General features: G+C 44.8%; 1 protein-coding gene across 1 annotated transcript in view; it reads right to left on the bottom strand.

The window, feature by feature from the left end:
• Positions 1-43: 43 nt before the first annotated feature.
• Positions 44-16,066, bottom strand: part of RNF152 (ring finger protein 152) — a 73,624-nt gene continuing 57,601 nt past the window's right edge. The window contains exon 2 of the mRNA XM_007457531.1: positions 44-1,577. Coding sequence (XP_007457593.1) covers positions 816-1,427 — 612 coding nt within the window. The 5' untranslated portion in view covers positions 1,428-1,577 and the 3' untranslated portion in view covers positions 44-815. The remainder of the gene's footprint in view (positions 1,578-16,066) is intronic.

Below are 16,066 nucleotides of genomic sequence, written 5' to 3'. Positions count from 1 at the left end.
CCCCCCCCCCCAGCCCCCCCCCCCCGACAAATACATAATATTTACATTTAAAATTCTTATTTTGTGAGATGGCTTGAGAAAAATTGGCATGTAGGTTTCCTGTGGGATTAGGCATTTCTCATTATTACTCAGTTTATTGCTCCCCTGTTGGGCTTTCAGTTTAATAAACACATAGCGAGCTCTAATTACAAGGGAAGAAAAATGGAGGTACGTGACAAAACACAACACACTGGAAACACTTGTTCAAATATCTTCCTGAAAAAACAACTGTCCACTTAACTTATTTTAATTTGGGTGCCATTCAAAAAGTATAAAAGGCCTTAGCAACTAAATGAAGACTGGGTTTCATTTTTTAAAAAAGGAAAGAAACCAGCACTGCATGTCATCACTGAATTTTTACATGGATTCTCAGATTTAATTCTACTTGTATACATTAGCATCTTTGTTTTAATCTACCACATTTAGAGAAGATCACATTGTATGCACTTCCACAGTTTAACATCTAAGTAGAATAGGTCTATCTGGCAACATGATTTTGAGAAATCATAAATTACATTCCATTTAATACATGATTATGAGGGTGCATGCGATCATCTTGGAAGCTGTTGCCACCAATCAGAGCGCTCTGCCTGGTATCTTGCTGACACCTCACATTCTGCCCTTCGTGTCTGTCTTGGGTTAATCAAGTGGCAGCCCAGAGGCCAGCACTCGGCACCCGATGATCAGCGTGGCCCCCCATCTCCTCACCGCGATCCATCACCAACACCTGCTCAACCGCTAGTTGGCACCCACAAGAGACTTCCCCGCGGCCCTCTTCAGCCACAGGATATCACAGTGAAGCGCTTAGAAATGCAGGACATGTTGTGGAGCACGATGCCGAGAAGGAAGACCAGGACGCAGGCCACCAAGATCACAGTGCACACCCCGGACCAGGTGGAGCTTTTCACCACGCCCCGCCTGTCTGGCTCCTCCTCCACCGCCTCGGGCGGAGCCCCGCCCTGCAGAGGCTGCTGCTCTGCCGGGATGGTCACCACGGTGACGGACTTCTGCTGGCTCCCGGCCAGCAGACGGCAGCCCATATCTCCGGGCAGCAGCGCTCGCTCCTTGGAGATGGGCAGGGGCAGCATGTAGCACCCATTGCTCGGAAGTTTGATGAAGACTGGGGTGTGCTCGGAGGCGTGCGGGATGGCGATGACGGCAAGGACCTCGGGGTCGTCCGGGAGCTGGGACACGGAGAAGCCCGGGGGCAGCTTGGTGATGCCCCGGCACCAGGGGCACCTCACGTCCTTCTGGCTCGTCCTCATCTGCTGAAGGCACACCGAGCAGCACGTGTGTTTGCAATCCAGCAACTTGGGCCTTCGCCGGGGGCTGTAGTAATTGAAGCAGATCTGACATTCCAGCAAAGACTCTTGGGAGAGCGTCTCCATGGTGGACTGTGGGCAGGAAGGCCAAGGCCGAGGGGGAGGAGCTTGTTCTCAGAGTCCACCACTCCGCCACCTTCTTTCTTGCAGTCTTTCCAAAGCCGCCGGGGGATCGGGGAGCTCACAGGCATCTAGCATACTCAGGCGTGTTCATTTCTGAAGGAGACAAAAAAAATGCAAACCAACTTAATTACTTCAAACAAGTTGAGATGGATTTATACGACTGCTCAAAAGTCTTGACACCAGGTCAAAAGGGTAAAGTTTCCCACTTGTGAGACTGTAGGATTCCCGTAATGTCCAGTGGACAGTAATGAGTTGTCTCCGCGAATACTTTGCTTATTTCTGAAGAAACAAATATCTCTATGGGGTATACAGAGGGAGTCTGCTCTTTCTGCTTTATTGTTCTTCTGGATTGTTCTTCTAACTACACTGCAGAAATTCTCTCGTTTCCAATAAGTTTGTAGCATTTCCTAAAAGTAAATTTCTTTCCTTAGATCCTCTGACCTTCTTTTTCTGACTCTACTTATCTTCCTGTAAGTACTCATTGCCAGATACGGGCAACTTTACAAATTCAGGTATTTCATGTAACTAGCTCGCTCACTTGATATGGGTTAGGACTGTTCCTCTCACAGGTAATTAAAATGATGCCACCACAGAAGCACATGCAGGCATCTGTTATCTTTTCCACCAAATCACCTGAACCAAGGTAATTCTTGTCAGTTGGTTTTAAAAAGAGACAAAACCAAAATAACCCCCAAATAGAAACAACAGTGAACCTTTATGCAGTAGGGGTCACAAAAATACACAGGATCACTACTACATTTCAGTCAGTTCTTTTAATTTCATTATTATTTGGGCTTGCATCAATTAACATGACCAAAAGCAAATACTGTTAATTCACTGATCATAATCAAGCATTATTGTCAGAGAAGACTGGTAAGGCAGCCTCACCAAAAAAAAAAAAAAAACAAGTTAGTGTGACCACAGTGAGAATCCACTACACATCTACCAGAAAAAAAAAAAAAAAAAAAAAAAGAAGAAGGAGGAATGTCAGCCTTCTGGTATTGACAGGAGGCAGAATAACTTAGTTCAACTTAACTGGAGTTTAAGGACCTCCCCCCCACCGCCCCCATCCCCCCGCTCCCCGCCAAGTGTTCTAATAAAGGCTGCCCAGCTCTGCTTCCTATTGAAAGCATCCAAATTATGTGTCTCTGCATGGAGCCATGATGACTCTGGAAAGAACTATTCAACCACTATTGTAGAAATAATTGTCAGTCCTAGAACCCCACCTACACCCAGAAGCAGGAGCTAATAACACAGAAAACCTCCTTCACATTTTTCTTAAAAAGTGAACCTTCGTTTTCTTTCCAATTTCCTTTGTGAAATTAAGAATGCACCCCTCCCCAATGATTACGATTTGTTAAAATCAAAATTAAACATGCAGAAAAAGTTTAAAGTCAAAAATAATCACTGATAAAAATTAATGTTGACAATCAAAAGAGAAACATTTTAAAATATTTTAGCTGTAGTAAGAGCACTTAAGTTACTGAAAGTAAAAATATAGTAACATAGCATTCAGAAAGCTCATATTATTAATATAATCAACTACTCATCTATCCACTAATTCAAGAAATAGTTACAGAATAATTGAAATTTGCTAACCGTAGAACTTAAATGTTCTCACACACACAAAAAAAAGATAAATATGTGAGATGGTAGACATGTTAATCAACTAGATGGGGGGAACGCTTTCACAATGTAGACATATTTCAGATTACTGCGATGTCAACTTTAAATGTCTTACAATTTAATATGCCAATTATACCTCAATAAAGCTGAAAAAGGAAATAAAAAAGAAATATCTACTCAGTATCTGTTACGCACAAAGCTAGCCATAGTAGGATATTAAGATGAATCAGACCCAAATACTACTCTTAAGCAATTTAAAGTTAGGCAAGAATGAACTAGTGAATATATTTTCTCTTCTATTCATTTATTCATTCAAATTCTCATTGAATATTTACCATGTGTCAAGCATTATGATATTTATTTTTGTCGCTTGTAACAAAGAACTTGTCACCACTCATAAGAAACTCCCAGCCTGGAGGTACTTAAATAGTTATGCGAGTAAATAGTTATAATAGAAATACAGTGATGCATGCCTTACTGGAGCTGGAGGAATGAAGGACGGCTCAGTGAAGAATCTGGATTAGGGAGAGGATTCAGCCATTTAAATCAGGGACAGGTTATTTTCAAGTTCAGAAATCAGCATGAGCAAAGGAAAAGGGGTGAGCAATTACAGAATTATTTTTATACTCTAGCTGTGACACTGGCTAGAAGATTTTTTCTAATACAAGAGTAACTTATAGATGCCATCTCTAAGAGTTTTACAGTTTTAGCTTGTAAGTTTAGGTCTTTGATACAGATGCCTTTTAAAGAAACAGAATTCTCACAGAACTGGCAAGCAACCTCCCACAGGCCCAGCCAGGGAGAGCAGGGCCCACAGGAAGGGGAGAGGTGATCAGACCCAGGCACAGGCCACAGACCACAGACCATGGACAGCCTCAAGTGCCAAGGATGTGGGACTTTCTAGTGAGCAATGGGAAAACATCAGAAAGGTTAAGAATATGAGAATGATTCATCAGGTAGCTATATTCAGGATAGACTGGAAAGACCTGCTGGGAAGCTATTATAATAGTAGACGAGAGATAATGAGTAGCTGAAGTCAATAGTGGTGATGAGAATGAAGAGCTGAAAAGTGCTGACAGGTCCTCCAGGGGTCAAGTGGGATCTGGCCACATGTGACGATGAGGCTGTAAGGGGGAAGAAGTCCGAGGTCAAGTCTTGAGGGGGGGCTGGTATTATTAAGAGAAATAGGGATGGCAAAGAAAAAGATGATGAGTTCTGTTTGGGCCGTATTCCATTTGAGGGGCTAGGAAGATAAAAGAAATCAGTTATCCAGGAAGATGTTAAAGAGTCAAAAGAGGGGCTTCCCTGGTGGCGCAGTGGTTGAGAGTCCACCTGCCTATGCAGGGGACACGGGTTCGTGTCCCGCTCCGGAAAGATCCCATATGCCGCAGAGCGGCTGGGCCCGTGAGCCATGGCCGCTGAGCCTGTGCCGCGTCCGGAGCCTGTGCTCCGCAACGGGAGAGGCCACAACCACAACAGTGAGAAGCCCGCGTACTGCAAAAAAAAAAAAAAAAAAAAAAAAAAAAAAAAGTCAAAAGAAAGCTGAATATATGGATCTGATATTGCAGAGCAGCCACAGGGACGATGGTGCACCGTGATCACATAGTGGTTAGTACTCTGCGTTGTGATATTGCAGAGCAAAGTCAGAACCAGATCTGAGATGTAGGTGGCATCTCCAGAGCACAGATATCAACCAGAGACAGACAAGGCAGAGCAGAGAGAGACCCTTAGGGAGCACTTATCCTTAAGCCTGGCTAAAAGGAAGAATAGGGGCAGACATAAGCGGAAACCCAGGAACCCCTCCCAGCACATAACCCAGATGAAAGAGTTCCAGGCAGCAAAGGGCTATGAGCAGTGGGCGCTGAGAACAGACCTTGAGGTGGGGCGACCAGGAGGTCACTAGCATTTTGGGGGTGTGACTTCAGCAGGGGACCAGGGGTATGGTGGAGACTGGCGGGATGCTGGAGTTCCCTGTGATGCGCAGTGATGTCAGGCGATAGGATCATAGCTGAGAGGGAAGAGCATCAAGCAACAGTTCTTTGTCTTTTCAGAGTAGAGAAATTTGAGAAAAGAGGGGCAGAGCAAGCAAGTTGGGGCGCTCACAGCCAGAAGGTCTGATCTGTGCTGTTCAATACGGTGTCTGCTAGCCACAGGTCCCAGCAGAAGATAGTGTTTGAAGTTCAGAAAGGAAAAAGTGTACGGACACTGAGGTGGGGAATGTGGAACGGAAGCAGAAATCCCCAAAGTGTCAGCAATAAGGGTGGAATTCTTCTAATTTTATACCCAAGGTACTGAATTTATTTTTTCTTAGAAAATAAAAACCGAACACAGGGTTTGCTGGTGAATCTTGACCAATGCTCTTATCTATCCTCACTGACAGAGAGCAGAGGCCATAATATTATAAATCATAGGAAGATGTGAATGTTAAATGGAGGTGGGGGGAGAGATTGATCATAATGAACTAGGGTGGCAGAAATGACAAAATTGGGGAGAGGCATACAATAGCCAAGACATGAAAGCAACCTAAATGCCCGTTGACAGATGAATGGATAAAGAAGACGTGGTATATGGGACTTCCCTGGTGGCCCAGTGGTTAAGAATCTGCCTGCCAATGCAGGGGACACAGGTTCGAGCCCTGGTCCGGGAAGATCCCACATGCCAAGGAGCAACTAAGCCCATGCACCAAGACTACTGAGCCTGCGCTCTAGAGCCCACGAGCCACAACTACTGAAGCCCGCGCACCTAGAACGTGTGCTCCGCAACAAGAGAAGCCACCGCATTAAGAATCCCGCACACCACCACGAAGAGTAGCCCTGGCTCGCAGCAACTGGAGAAAGCCCACATGCAGCAATGAAGACCCAACACAGCCAAAAATAAATGAATAAAAAAAATTTTAAAAAAAGAAGACATATATATATATATACACAGTGGGATATTACTCAGCCATAAAAAAGAATGAAATAATGCTATTTGCAGCAACAAGGATGGACCTAGAGATTATCATACTAAGCGAAGTAACTCAGACAGATTAAGACAAATAAAATATGATATCACTTACATGTGGAATCTAAAAAAATGATACAAATGAACTTATTTACAAAACAGAAACAGACTCACAGACATAGAAAACAAACTTATGGTTACCAAAGGGGAAAGAGATGGGGAGGGATAGATTAGGAGTTTGGGATTAGCAGACACAAACTACTCTACAGTACTACTGCTAAAATAAACAAGGAACTACTATATAGCACAGGGAACTAGACTCAGTACCTTGTAATAAAGTATAATGGAAAAGAATCTGCAAAAGAAAAAAATATATATATGTATGTATATATATCTGATTCACTGTGCTGTACACCTGAAACTAACACAACATTGTAAATCAACTATACTGCAATTAAAAAAAACATTGGGGAGAGGTACAAAAAAAAAAGCACAGATTCCTGTCATTTTATGCATTTGGAGAAAGCTGTGCTTAACAATGGCACTCAGGGCAACCACCTTCTATGTAAAGAGAGCTGGGAACAAAAAAATACTTTGTGACACCAATATAGAAACAGTGACCACCAGTTCCTTTCTTACCCTTCTCTACTTCCACGTTAGTTACCTTGCTTCCATAGAAAATTGTGGGAAACAGCTTAGCAGAGTGGGAAGAATAGGGGCTTTGGCTTCAAAGAATCTTGGGTCAAATCCCTGTTTTGTCACCACCAGCGGTGCCACTGGAACAAGTCCTAAAGCTTCTAGAGCCTGCTTCCTCACTGGCTAATGAGGGGTGATGGAGTTTGTGGCTGAAGGTCAAGTGTGTTCAGGCACTGCCAGGTAGTGAAGCGCTCAGGGAGCCCTGGTGCTAATCCCTCCCTCCTTCTGACTTGGACTCCACACGGTGCCGGGTGTGGTCTACCCAGAGGCACTTCCTGGCTCTCAAAGTACGGCCGCGTGCAACAGCTTGGGCGGAGGACAGCACTCCTCTTGGCGCTGCCCCAAGACCTGCTACACCATCATTTTTCAACAAAACCAACATGCAATTTTATTCATGAATTTATGTTCCAAGTAATGTTCACTTAATTGGTGTTGAGTTCCCTTAAAATTAGATTATACAACTCAATTTTCAACTCTATCCAAGTAAGTGTAGGCCTTACAACACAGGCTGAACACAAAGGCAGAAGGGGAAAACAATTCCTATCTTCTGTGCTCAGCCACTCAAGTCATTTTGACAGCAGGGCAGCTCTCTGATTTATACACTGATTCTGCCCATACTAAATTCCAGTTTATTTCCTGTAGCATAATTAGTAATGATGGTGACTATTTAGGTAAAGAGAAGAAAATCTGGACTTCCCTGGTGGCGCAGTGGTTGAGAGTCCGCCTGCCGATGCAGGGGACACGGGTTCGTGCCCCGGTCCGGGAAGATCCCACATGCCGCGGAGCTGCTGGGCCCGTGAGCCATGGCCGCTGAGCCTGCGCGTCCGGAGCCTGTGCTCCGCAACGGACGAGGCCACAACAGTGAGAGGGCCGCGTACCGCAAAAAAAAAAAAAAAAAAAAAAGAGAAGAAAATTTATGAGGCTCTGGACCAAAGGTAATGATGAATCTTCTTTCTCCCTTTTATCATAAACTCAAAAGATATGAGTCAACTACAGAAGAAACAAGGTCCACGTAAGCTAAAAAAGAAACTCGGAGTTCCTAGTCAAACACAGGATACACAAGCACACACTGGCAACTGCTTTAGAGACCTGTCTTTGGAGTTAGTTTCCTTACAGCAGCAAGACATGATGCTCAAAATAAGTACTCAAATTCAAAAGAAAAGAGTATTTTGGTAGAACGCATAAGAACAGGTGTAAACTGAAATATATTGTAATGATTTTTAACAGTTTATTTTGAAAGAACCTAAAGTAAAAATTAAGAAAAAAAAAAACAGACTACAAAAAGAGGAATAGCAGCTAAGGGAGGACATTCTCAAACTAACTGTGGCTTATGATCTAGAATTTATGTTCAAACGTATCTTCATAAAACAGTAGTTTCAGGAATTCCCTGGTGGTTCAGAGGTTAGGGCTCCAAGCTTCCACTGCAGGGGGCACGGGTTCAATCCCTGGTAGGGGAACTAAGATCCTCGCGTGCTGCACAGCACGGCCAAAAAAAAAAAGACAATATATATTACCTAAATTAAAAATTACTTTAAAATAAAAAAAAACAGTAGTTTCATAAATAATGTCAATTGTACAATATACAAATTAAAGGCCTTGAATCATCACTGAACTCAATACTAATGCATGCCCCGGTTTTAAAATAGTTAAAAAAGCTGAGATTTGTATAAATGGAGGAAAGTGTGACTTGGAGGGAAAATGCCAAAACCAGAGGGGTGTGTATATTGTAATTGTTGTTTAGGGGCAATGGACATTTGTTGCTTTACAACATCGATATATTTTCATAAAATAAAATTTCTTCTTTTTTAAAAACTGTATAATTTTAAACACCTTTTATTAAAGGTGTGGGTGTAATAAAGTGCTCTCATGAATTTAGTGGGTGGTAAAAAAGCAAAGGTCTCCAACACTGAATTTTTATAGTTCCAGTTGCTTTTAGAAGTCTGGGCACATGAGGATAGAAAAGCTGATGAAATATATCCAGTTGTCCCTTGGTATCTGCGGGGGATTGGTTCCAGGATCCCCTCTCGAATACCAAAATCCAAGGATGCTCAAGCCCCTTATTTAAAATGGCCTAGGATGGGCTTCCCTGATGGCGCAGTGGTTGAGAGTCCACCTGCCGATGCAGGGGACACAGGTTCGTGCCCTGGTCCGGGAAGATCCCACATGCCGCGGAGCGGCTGGGCCCGTGAGCCATGGCCGCTGAGCCCCCGCACCCAAAAAAAAAAAAAAAAAAAAAAAGGCCTAGGACAGCTGGCCCTCTGTATCCTTGGATATGAAATTCTCGAATATGAAACCTGCCGACTATAATACAGGTAGTTTTACTCTGTTTATACTATAAAGACTCTTCATACGTTCTGATTTAGATCCACGTCTGTGACATCAACTATGAAGCCTCTCCCCACTTGTGACATGAACTGATATTAATTACATGTGGCTGACCTTGAATTATTCCATTTGATGGTCTACACAAGGATCTTAAGTTCAATGGTTGTGTTGAGAAAAATCTCTAAGTCAGAGACTAAGCTAGTCACTACCCTGCTCTTCTTATTCTCTTAAAATAGCATGTCTTTCTGAGGTAGGTCATTTACTTAATTTTTCAAGAAAATGTAAATATTTGAATTGAGATTGAAGAAATTAATTACAATTCCATTTAATGTGGCATTTCAGCTGGCAAGACCATTTAGTTATATTGGATCTTGACCAACTCTCTGATTAATGGCAAGAATAGGAATGGCTGGCAGTGACAAGATGTGTGGCTGACTTTTGGTCCTCTGGTAGCAGAGAGCAACCCTTTCAGGACACAGTTGCCTAATACATGTAAAGTCCAATTGGTATAACTACACTCTGTTTTCATGGAGAAGGCAGTGGATTCCAGGACTCTGACAAATCTCAAGTGAGAATTCTACGGGCCCAAGCTTTAATAGTTGCCCTGTTTTCTCCTATGAGCATCATGGTTTGTGTATTTGAAGATGCAAAAATTCTGGAAAATGAGAATGGTCACTTAAAAGTCTTAGGTGACCAAGGGGGACGAGGCAAAGGACGGTGACGGTATTGGAGGCCGACTGGCCCCGGTAGCAGACGCAGGCAGGGTAGAGAGAGAGGTCATTGGTTAAATGGGCAAAGAGCAGCAGACCAGAACACCATGGTCAGCCTGGGGACTTGCCACACAAAGGGCTAGCCTTGCCAGCACTGCCCAATAGGACAACCACGAGCCCGATGGACCTGCCCACAGAGCAGGGGCCATACCTCTGCACGTGCCAATCTTTTCGCTGCAAAAATGCAACTAACCAAGCAGCTGAAAGCGAACCACAGTTTCCAGAGATGTACTTACATAGGAGCATTTCAATTAAGTCAAGGTAGGGAAAAGATGAATGCATTTGACCTAACCACAGCTTGGTGATGAATATTTAAAATCAAAGTATATTGGAACCAAGACATTTTTAGGAATTAAAGCCAAATTTCATTATTGCCAAGACTGATAATAACCACTGGCTTTTGTTGGTTTGCTTGTTTTAATATCTATCAGATAATCATTACTATTAGGAATCAGGAGGTAAGGATTTTAGCTCTAATTCTGCCTATAAGTAGTTGGGTTACCTTAGGCAAATCACCTCTACATGAGTTGCAGTGTCCTCACCTCCAAGAACACTGGACTAGATGATCCCCTAGAGTCCCTTCTAGTAACAATAGTTCTATGACCCAAGTAACTGCTAACCACACTCCTGGGTTTTCAACAACATGACAGAGCTGTCAGGCTGTTTGTTCTAGTCATTACATCTGACAGATCATTTACACATATTAACTGTCAGTGATCTCACGCAGGTTTACGTGAGACAGTGGGCATCTAAAATAAATGGGAAGCACCTTACATATTAGAAGTTTCTTCCTTTAGGCCTTAGGTTTAATGAATGAGTCTAAAGAGAGTTAACACCCTTAAAGAAACAGCCACAACCTCGATTTGCAGCAACTATCAAAGGAATAACTATTTGTTTAACCAATAACCCTCTTAGCTCAAGGAAGATATTCCCATTATCCAAACTTGCTACTACGTGAAGGTGGTTCCAACTGTCCCTTGAGCAGAAGCCTGCATAACTGTCTGGCTCAGAGGCCAAGGTTAATGCTGGAATCAATCAGACACACAGCTTCATCCTCACTTGCTCTGATCACCCAATGATGGCAAAGAGAAAAGTTGCAGATGGCCACAAAGGTAGAGAAGAGATATAAAGGACTGTCAGGGGATCCCCAGACTGCCTGGAGAGAGGGGATGATAAAAGATGCCATCAGACAGACAGGCACAGCAAAGGGGAAAAGATCAATTACCCCAACTCCTAGAATTCTGAGTAGAGCTGAAGGAACTGACAAGCCAGGCACATAAGTAAAGTAAAGGAATGGAAAACAAACAAAAATCCTAAGTCTTCCCAATGGCTGGACATCTACTAAGATAAAATATGTAGTAGGAGGTAAACAAATATCTACTGGGAATCCACCAAGTGCCAAGCACTACTCAAGGCACTGGGGTCACCATGGCAACAAGAGTTTCTGCCCTCAAGGACCTTGACTGTGCAACCTGATCTGTGGAAAGAGAAGCAAAGGAGAGGGGAAGTGCAGACAAAGCACTGAAAGGGAGACTCTTCTTCAAGTGATCATATGAATTCAATTGATCATGCATAGGGCTTAGACAGAACCACTAAGCAAAAAACTATAATTGCCTGTTAGAGCCAGAAAGGATATTGGAACCCAAGGAGCCTAAGCTGGCCCACTGTTCTTTCCACTTCAGAGACACTGGAGAGCAAGAAGAGTCAGAGGGAAGGACACTGAAATTTCCTTTATTTGATTAAGCATTCCATCTGACCCATGTCAGCATCATCCCAGACAGCAAGGTGGCTCTGAGCTCACAAGTCTCAAGAGATGCAGGAGTTTAAGATGGTATCGCAAGGCAGCGATACCTTGCGATATCTAAAGACAGCCCAATGCCAGGGAAGCACATTAAATCATCACTGGGGAGGATGTTTGAAGGCCAAGATTGTGAGTTAAGGACTGAGGGGCTGTCCGAGTAGGCAAGTGCCCTGGGGAGCAGAGGTCTCTCTCTGTGGAGGGTCCCCTTTGCCCCTGCTCTTCATGTGCAGGGGACAGAAAACCTCTGAAGGCCCCTGACAAACTTCCTATGTAAATATTTGCATTTTCATAATATGACCCACACACGTGCATCCCCACTCCTATTTCTTACCCAACCACAAATTCCACAAATTCCAACCACTGAAACCTTAAGGCAATTTGTTTTTTAATGTTTTCCCATTATATTTCATCTACTTCAGGGACCCACAGCCTTCCTCTGTAAAGGGGCAGATGGTAAATCTTTTAGGCTTTTAGGCTTTTCAGGTCGTGCAGGCTCTTCCGCAAATACTCAACTCTGCCACCAAAGTGTGAAAGCAGTCAGGTCATATGTCAAGGCACAGCAGAGGCTGTGTTCCAATAAAACTGCCTTTACAGAAACAGGCCACAGATGGGATCTGGCCAACAGGACATCATTTGCTGACCTCAGATCTACATCATTTCTCATCATCTCTGTCCTTAATCCCAGAAATTCGGTATATTACTCCAGAGATACCCATCCTCAAATCATCTTATTGCTCTAACCTGAGTTATCTTAACTGAGTTTTCTGTCAAGCTACAGAATGCAAAATATTTTCATAGTTATTTGGGAAGACATTAAGGGACTATCAGCTTTACAGATGCATTGTCGTTTTGAATGTCTATTCCCAGACAACAGGAGGAAAGAGAGTTGAGCAAAGAACATTAACAATGACAAACATTTGCTTGTCTCACCAACAGCAAGTACCATTAGTGAGAACATACAGATAGGGTTCCAAACTTTCTTCACACTTAAAAATATGGATCCACTGCTTCAACAAAATAAGCAATGATTCTAGAAGTCATTGTGACAGCACCAGATTGAAGACAAGCCTTCATCTGATGGAATGTCACAAAGACAGCATGATAATGCCTCCTGATGGTCTGAACTTTGGATACAATTCTTGTGTTCATCTGCATAGTCATTCAGTAGCTCAACAAATTTAGATTTGGCCAGGTGAATCTCAGCCCTATACAGAAGCATCTTCTGATGGTTCACCTTTGCCAAGAAGGGACATTGGGTACATTTCCCAAATATGTGGAGCATTCCTTCAAAGTGCCAAAGAACGTGGACGATTTACAATGAGAGCTTCATTAATTTGAGGCATCTTAAGGCTGCAAGGGCAGGAAAGTCTTGGCTCAGTTTTTTTAAAAACCACCTAATTGTTAAGACTCACCTACTTTCACACATAAAAAAAAAATTTATATATATTTCTTTTTTTTTTAATTTTTGTTGGAGTATAGTTCCTTTACAATGTTGTGTTAGTTCCTGCTGTACAGCAAAGTGAATCAGCTGTGTGTATACTTATATCCTCTCCTTTTTTGATTTTTCCTTATTTCTTAAGAGTTCTTCAGGTTAGCTGGAGAATATTCTATATTAAACATTTGAAAAAAGGATGGCACATTAAAAACCTGGTGGGTTTTATAGCTATCACTTCAAATAAGCCTATTCAAAAGGCATTCGTGAGATTATTTTCTTTGAGCAGAGAGTGTTCATTGCTTCAACCTCCCTACCTACCCTCAATATCGATGATTCACTGCACGAGTTAAGCCTCCAACTGAAGCTGCAAAGAATTGCCAAAGGCATTGGTACTAAAATTAAGCGCCATGGGGAGTCAGCTGTCAATCTGCTCATTACTTCTGCTTTTTCTTAACTTCTGGCTGCAGTAACTCAATGAGGGTTGATTTTCCATTTAGGCAAGGTAAGAAGAAAAGAAAAAACGTACAACCTCCCGAATTAGATATTGAACAGTGCTGCAACCAAAGGCCATCAATCATTAACTCATCTTTCCTAACCAAACAATAAATCCAAAAGAATTTTCCTCTTGCTTTCTTATATTTTTAAGTCAACTTTGAGGTAAAGTTTTTCAATAATAAAATACACACATTTTAAAGGTACAGTTCAATGAGTTTCGACAAATGTGTGCAGCTGTGTAACCGCTGTGCCAATCAACCTATTTCCACCACCAAAGATCCCTTTTGCGCCTCATCCAGCCCATCCTTCCTACCTCCACCCCAGACCCCCGTCCCTCCCAGCCACTGCTATGCCCTCTATCTTTGAATTCGTTTGTGTATTTAAAACCCTACCCGTGGGGGCTTCCCTGGTGGCGCAGTGGTTGGAAGTCCGCCTGCCGATGCGGGGGACGCAGGTTCGGGCCCCGGTCCGGGAAGATCCCACATGCCGCGGAGCGGCTGGGCCCGTGAGCCATGGCCGCTGAGCCTGCGCGTCCGGAGCCTGTGCTCCGCAACGGGAGAGGCTACAACAGTGAGAGGCCCGCGGACAGCAAAAAAAAAAAAAAAAAGCATCGGGCCTGCCGATGCAGGGGACACGGGTTCGTGCCCCGGTCCGGGAAGATCCCACATGCCGCGGAGCGGCTGGGCCCGTGAGCCATGGCCGCTGAGCCTGCGCGTCCGGAGCCTGTGCTCCGCAACGGGAGAGGCTACAACAGTGAGAGGCCCGCGGACAGCAAAAAAAAAAAAAAAAAGCATCGGGCCTGCCGATGCAGGGGACACGGGTTCGTGCCCCGGTCCGGGAAGATCCCACATGCCGCGGAGCGGCTGGGCCCGTGAGCCATGGCCGCTGAGCCTGCGCGTCCGGAGCCTGTGCTCCGCAACGGGAGAGGCTACAACAGTGAGAGGCCCGCGGACAGCAAAAAAAAAAAAAAAAAGCATCGGGCCTGCCGATGCAGGGGACACGGGTTCGTGCCCCGGTCCGGGAAGATCCCACATGCCGCGGAGCGGCTGGGCCCGTGAGCCATGGCCGCTGAGCCTGCGCGTCCGGAGCCTGTGCTCCGCAACGGGAGAGGCTACAACAGTGAGAGGCCCGCGGACAGCAAAAAAAAAAAAAAAAAGCATCGGGCCTGCCGATGCAGGGGACACGGGTTCGTGCCCCGGTCCGGGAAGATCCCACATGCCGCGGAGCGGCTGGGCCCGTGAGCCATGGCCGCTGAGCCTGCGCGTCCGGAGCCTGTGCTCCGCAACGGGAGAGGCTACAACAGTGAGAGGCCCGCGGACAGCAAAAAAAAAAAAAAAAAGCATCGGGCCTGCCGATGCAGGGGACACGGGTTCGTGCCCCGGTCCGGGAAGATCCCACATGCCGCGGAGCGGCTGGGCCCGTGAGCCATGGCCGCTGAGCCTGCGCGTCCGGAGCCTGTGCTCCGCAACGGGAGAGGCTACAACAGTGAGAGGCCCGCGGACAGCAAAAAAAAAAAAAAAAAAAAAAAAAAACCTACCCGTGGGCTTTGACTTAGGGGAAAATAGCAATACTCCGAGGTTCCTTTCAGATGTCCCAGGACCATGACTTTTGTATATAAGGTGTTTATTCAACTTCACAGAGAAAGCCCTCGAGTAGCAAATACTACTACAAATGCGTTCATTCAAATACATATTAAGAGGCACTGTTCTAGGTTTGAAGGATTGAAAGAGAAAAAGATGAGGCCCATCACTCACTGCAAAGACAACCATGCTCACATAACCACAGCACAAGTGTGAATTGGGCTTAATGGAGGGGGTGGGCAGGTGATCCGGTAGAAATGGGAAAAGGAGCACCTCTATCTGTCTGGGGAAGCCAGGAAAGGTTTTTTTCAGAAAAAGACGGCATTTTAACTCCAAGGTAAGAACACAGCATATGCAAAAGCACAGAGTTCTAGATGTGACAGAATGAGGGGTGGTTGGAACAGGAACCAGAGCCTGGAGCCGCCAGCAAGTGACTCCAGTATCTTTGTAAAAGGTGATAATAACAGCACCTACCTCATAGGTTGTTCGGACTGAAATACATTAACACACGGAGAGCACTTAGAACAGTGCCTGGCATCCAGCTGGCTCTTCCAGGTACGATCGCCATCTCAGGAGGCAGGAAGGAGAAGGCTGGGTCCCAGGCAGGGTGGTGGGGTTGGAGCAGTGCTAACTAGTCAACCGATTAAGCACAGTCCTCCCCCCAGGCTCTGAGCTCAATGGAGAAGCAGATGACGAAGCAGGCGGGGGTTAAAACATGAGCTCCACCGCGTGGCTCTAAAGCAAGACTGGAGGAAACAGCCAGGCCCCAAAGCCCAAAGGCACCTCTTCCTCCTTCCCCTTCTGGTCCTAATGACCAGAGCAGCTGTCCCCGCAGGCTGGAAAAGGCCAGGTCACTAGGTGGCAGCAGGTGCAGCGAGCAACACAAGCCCCCAAGGAGGGTGAACAGGTCT

This window comes from Lipotes vexillifer, unplaced genomic scaffold, assembly GCF_000442215.2.
Source record: "Lipotes vexillifer unplaced genomic scaffold, Lipotes_vexillifer_v1.1 scaffold125, whole genome shotgun sequence".
NCBI lineage: Eukaryota > Metazoa > Chordata > Mammalia > Artiodactyla > Lipotidae > Lipotes > Lipotes vexillifer.
Note: the sequence above shows the minus strand (reverse complement) of the source record. Positions and strands in the feature narration are given on the sequence as shown.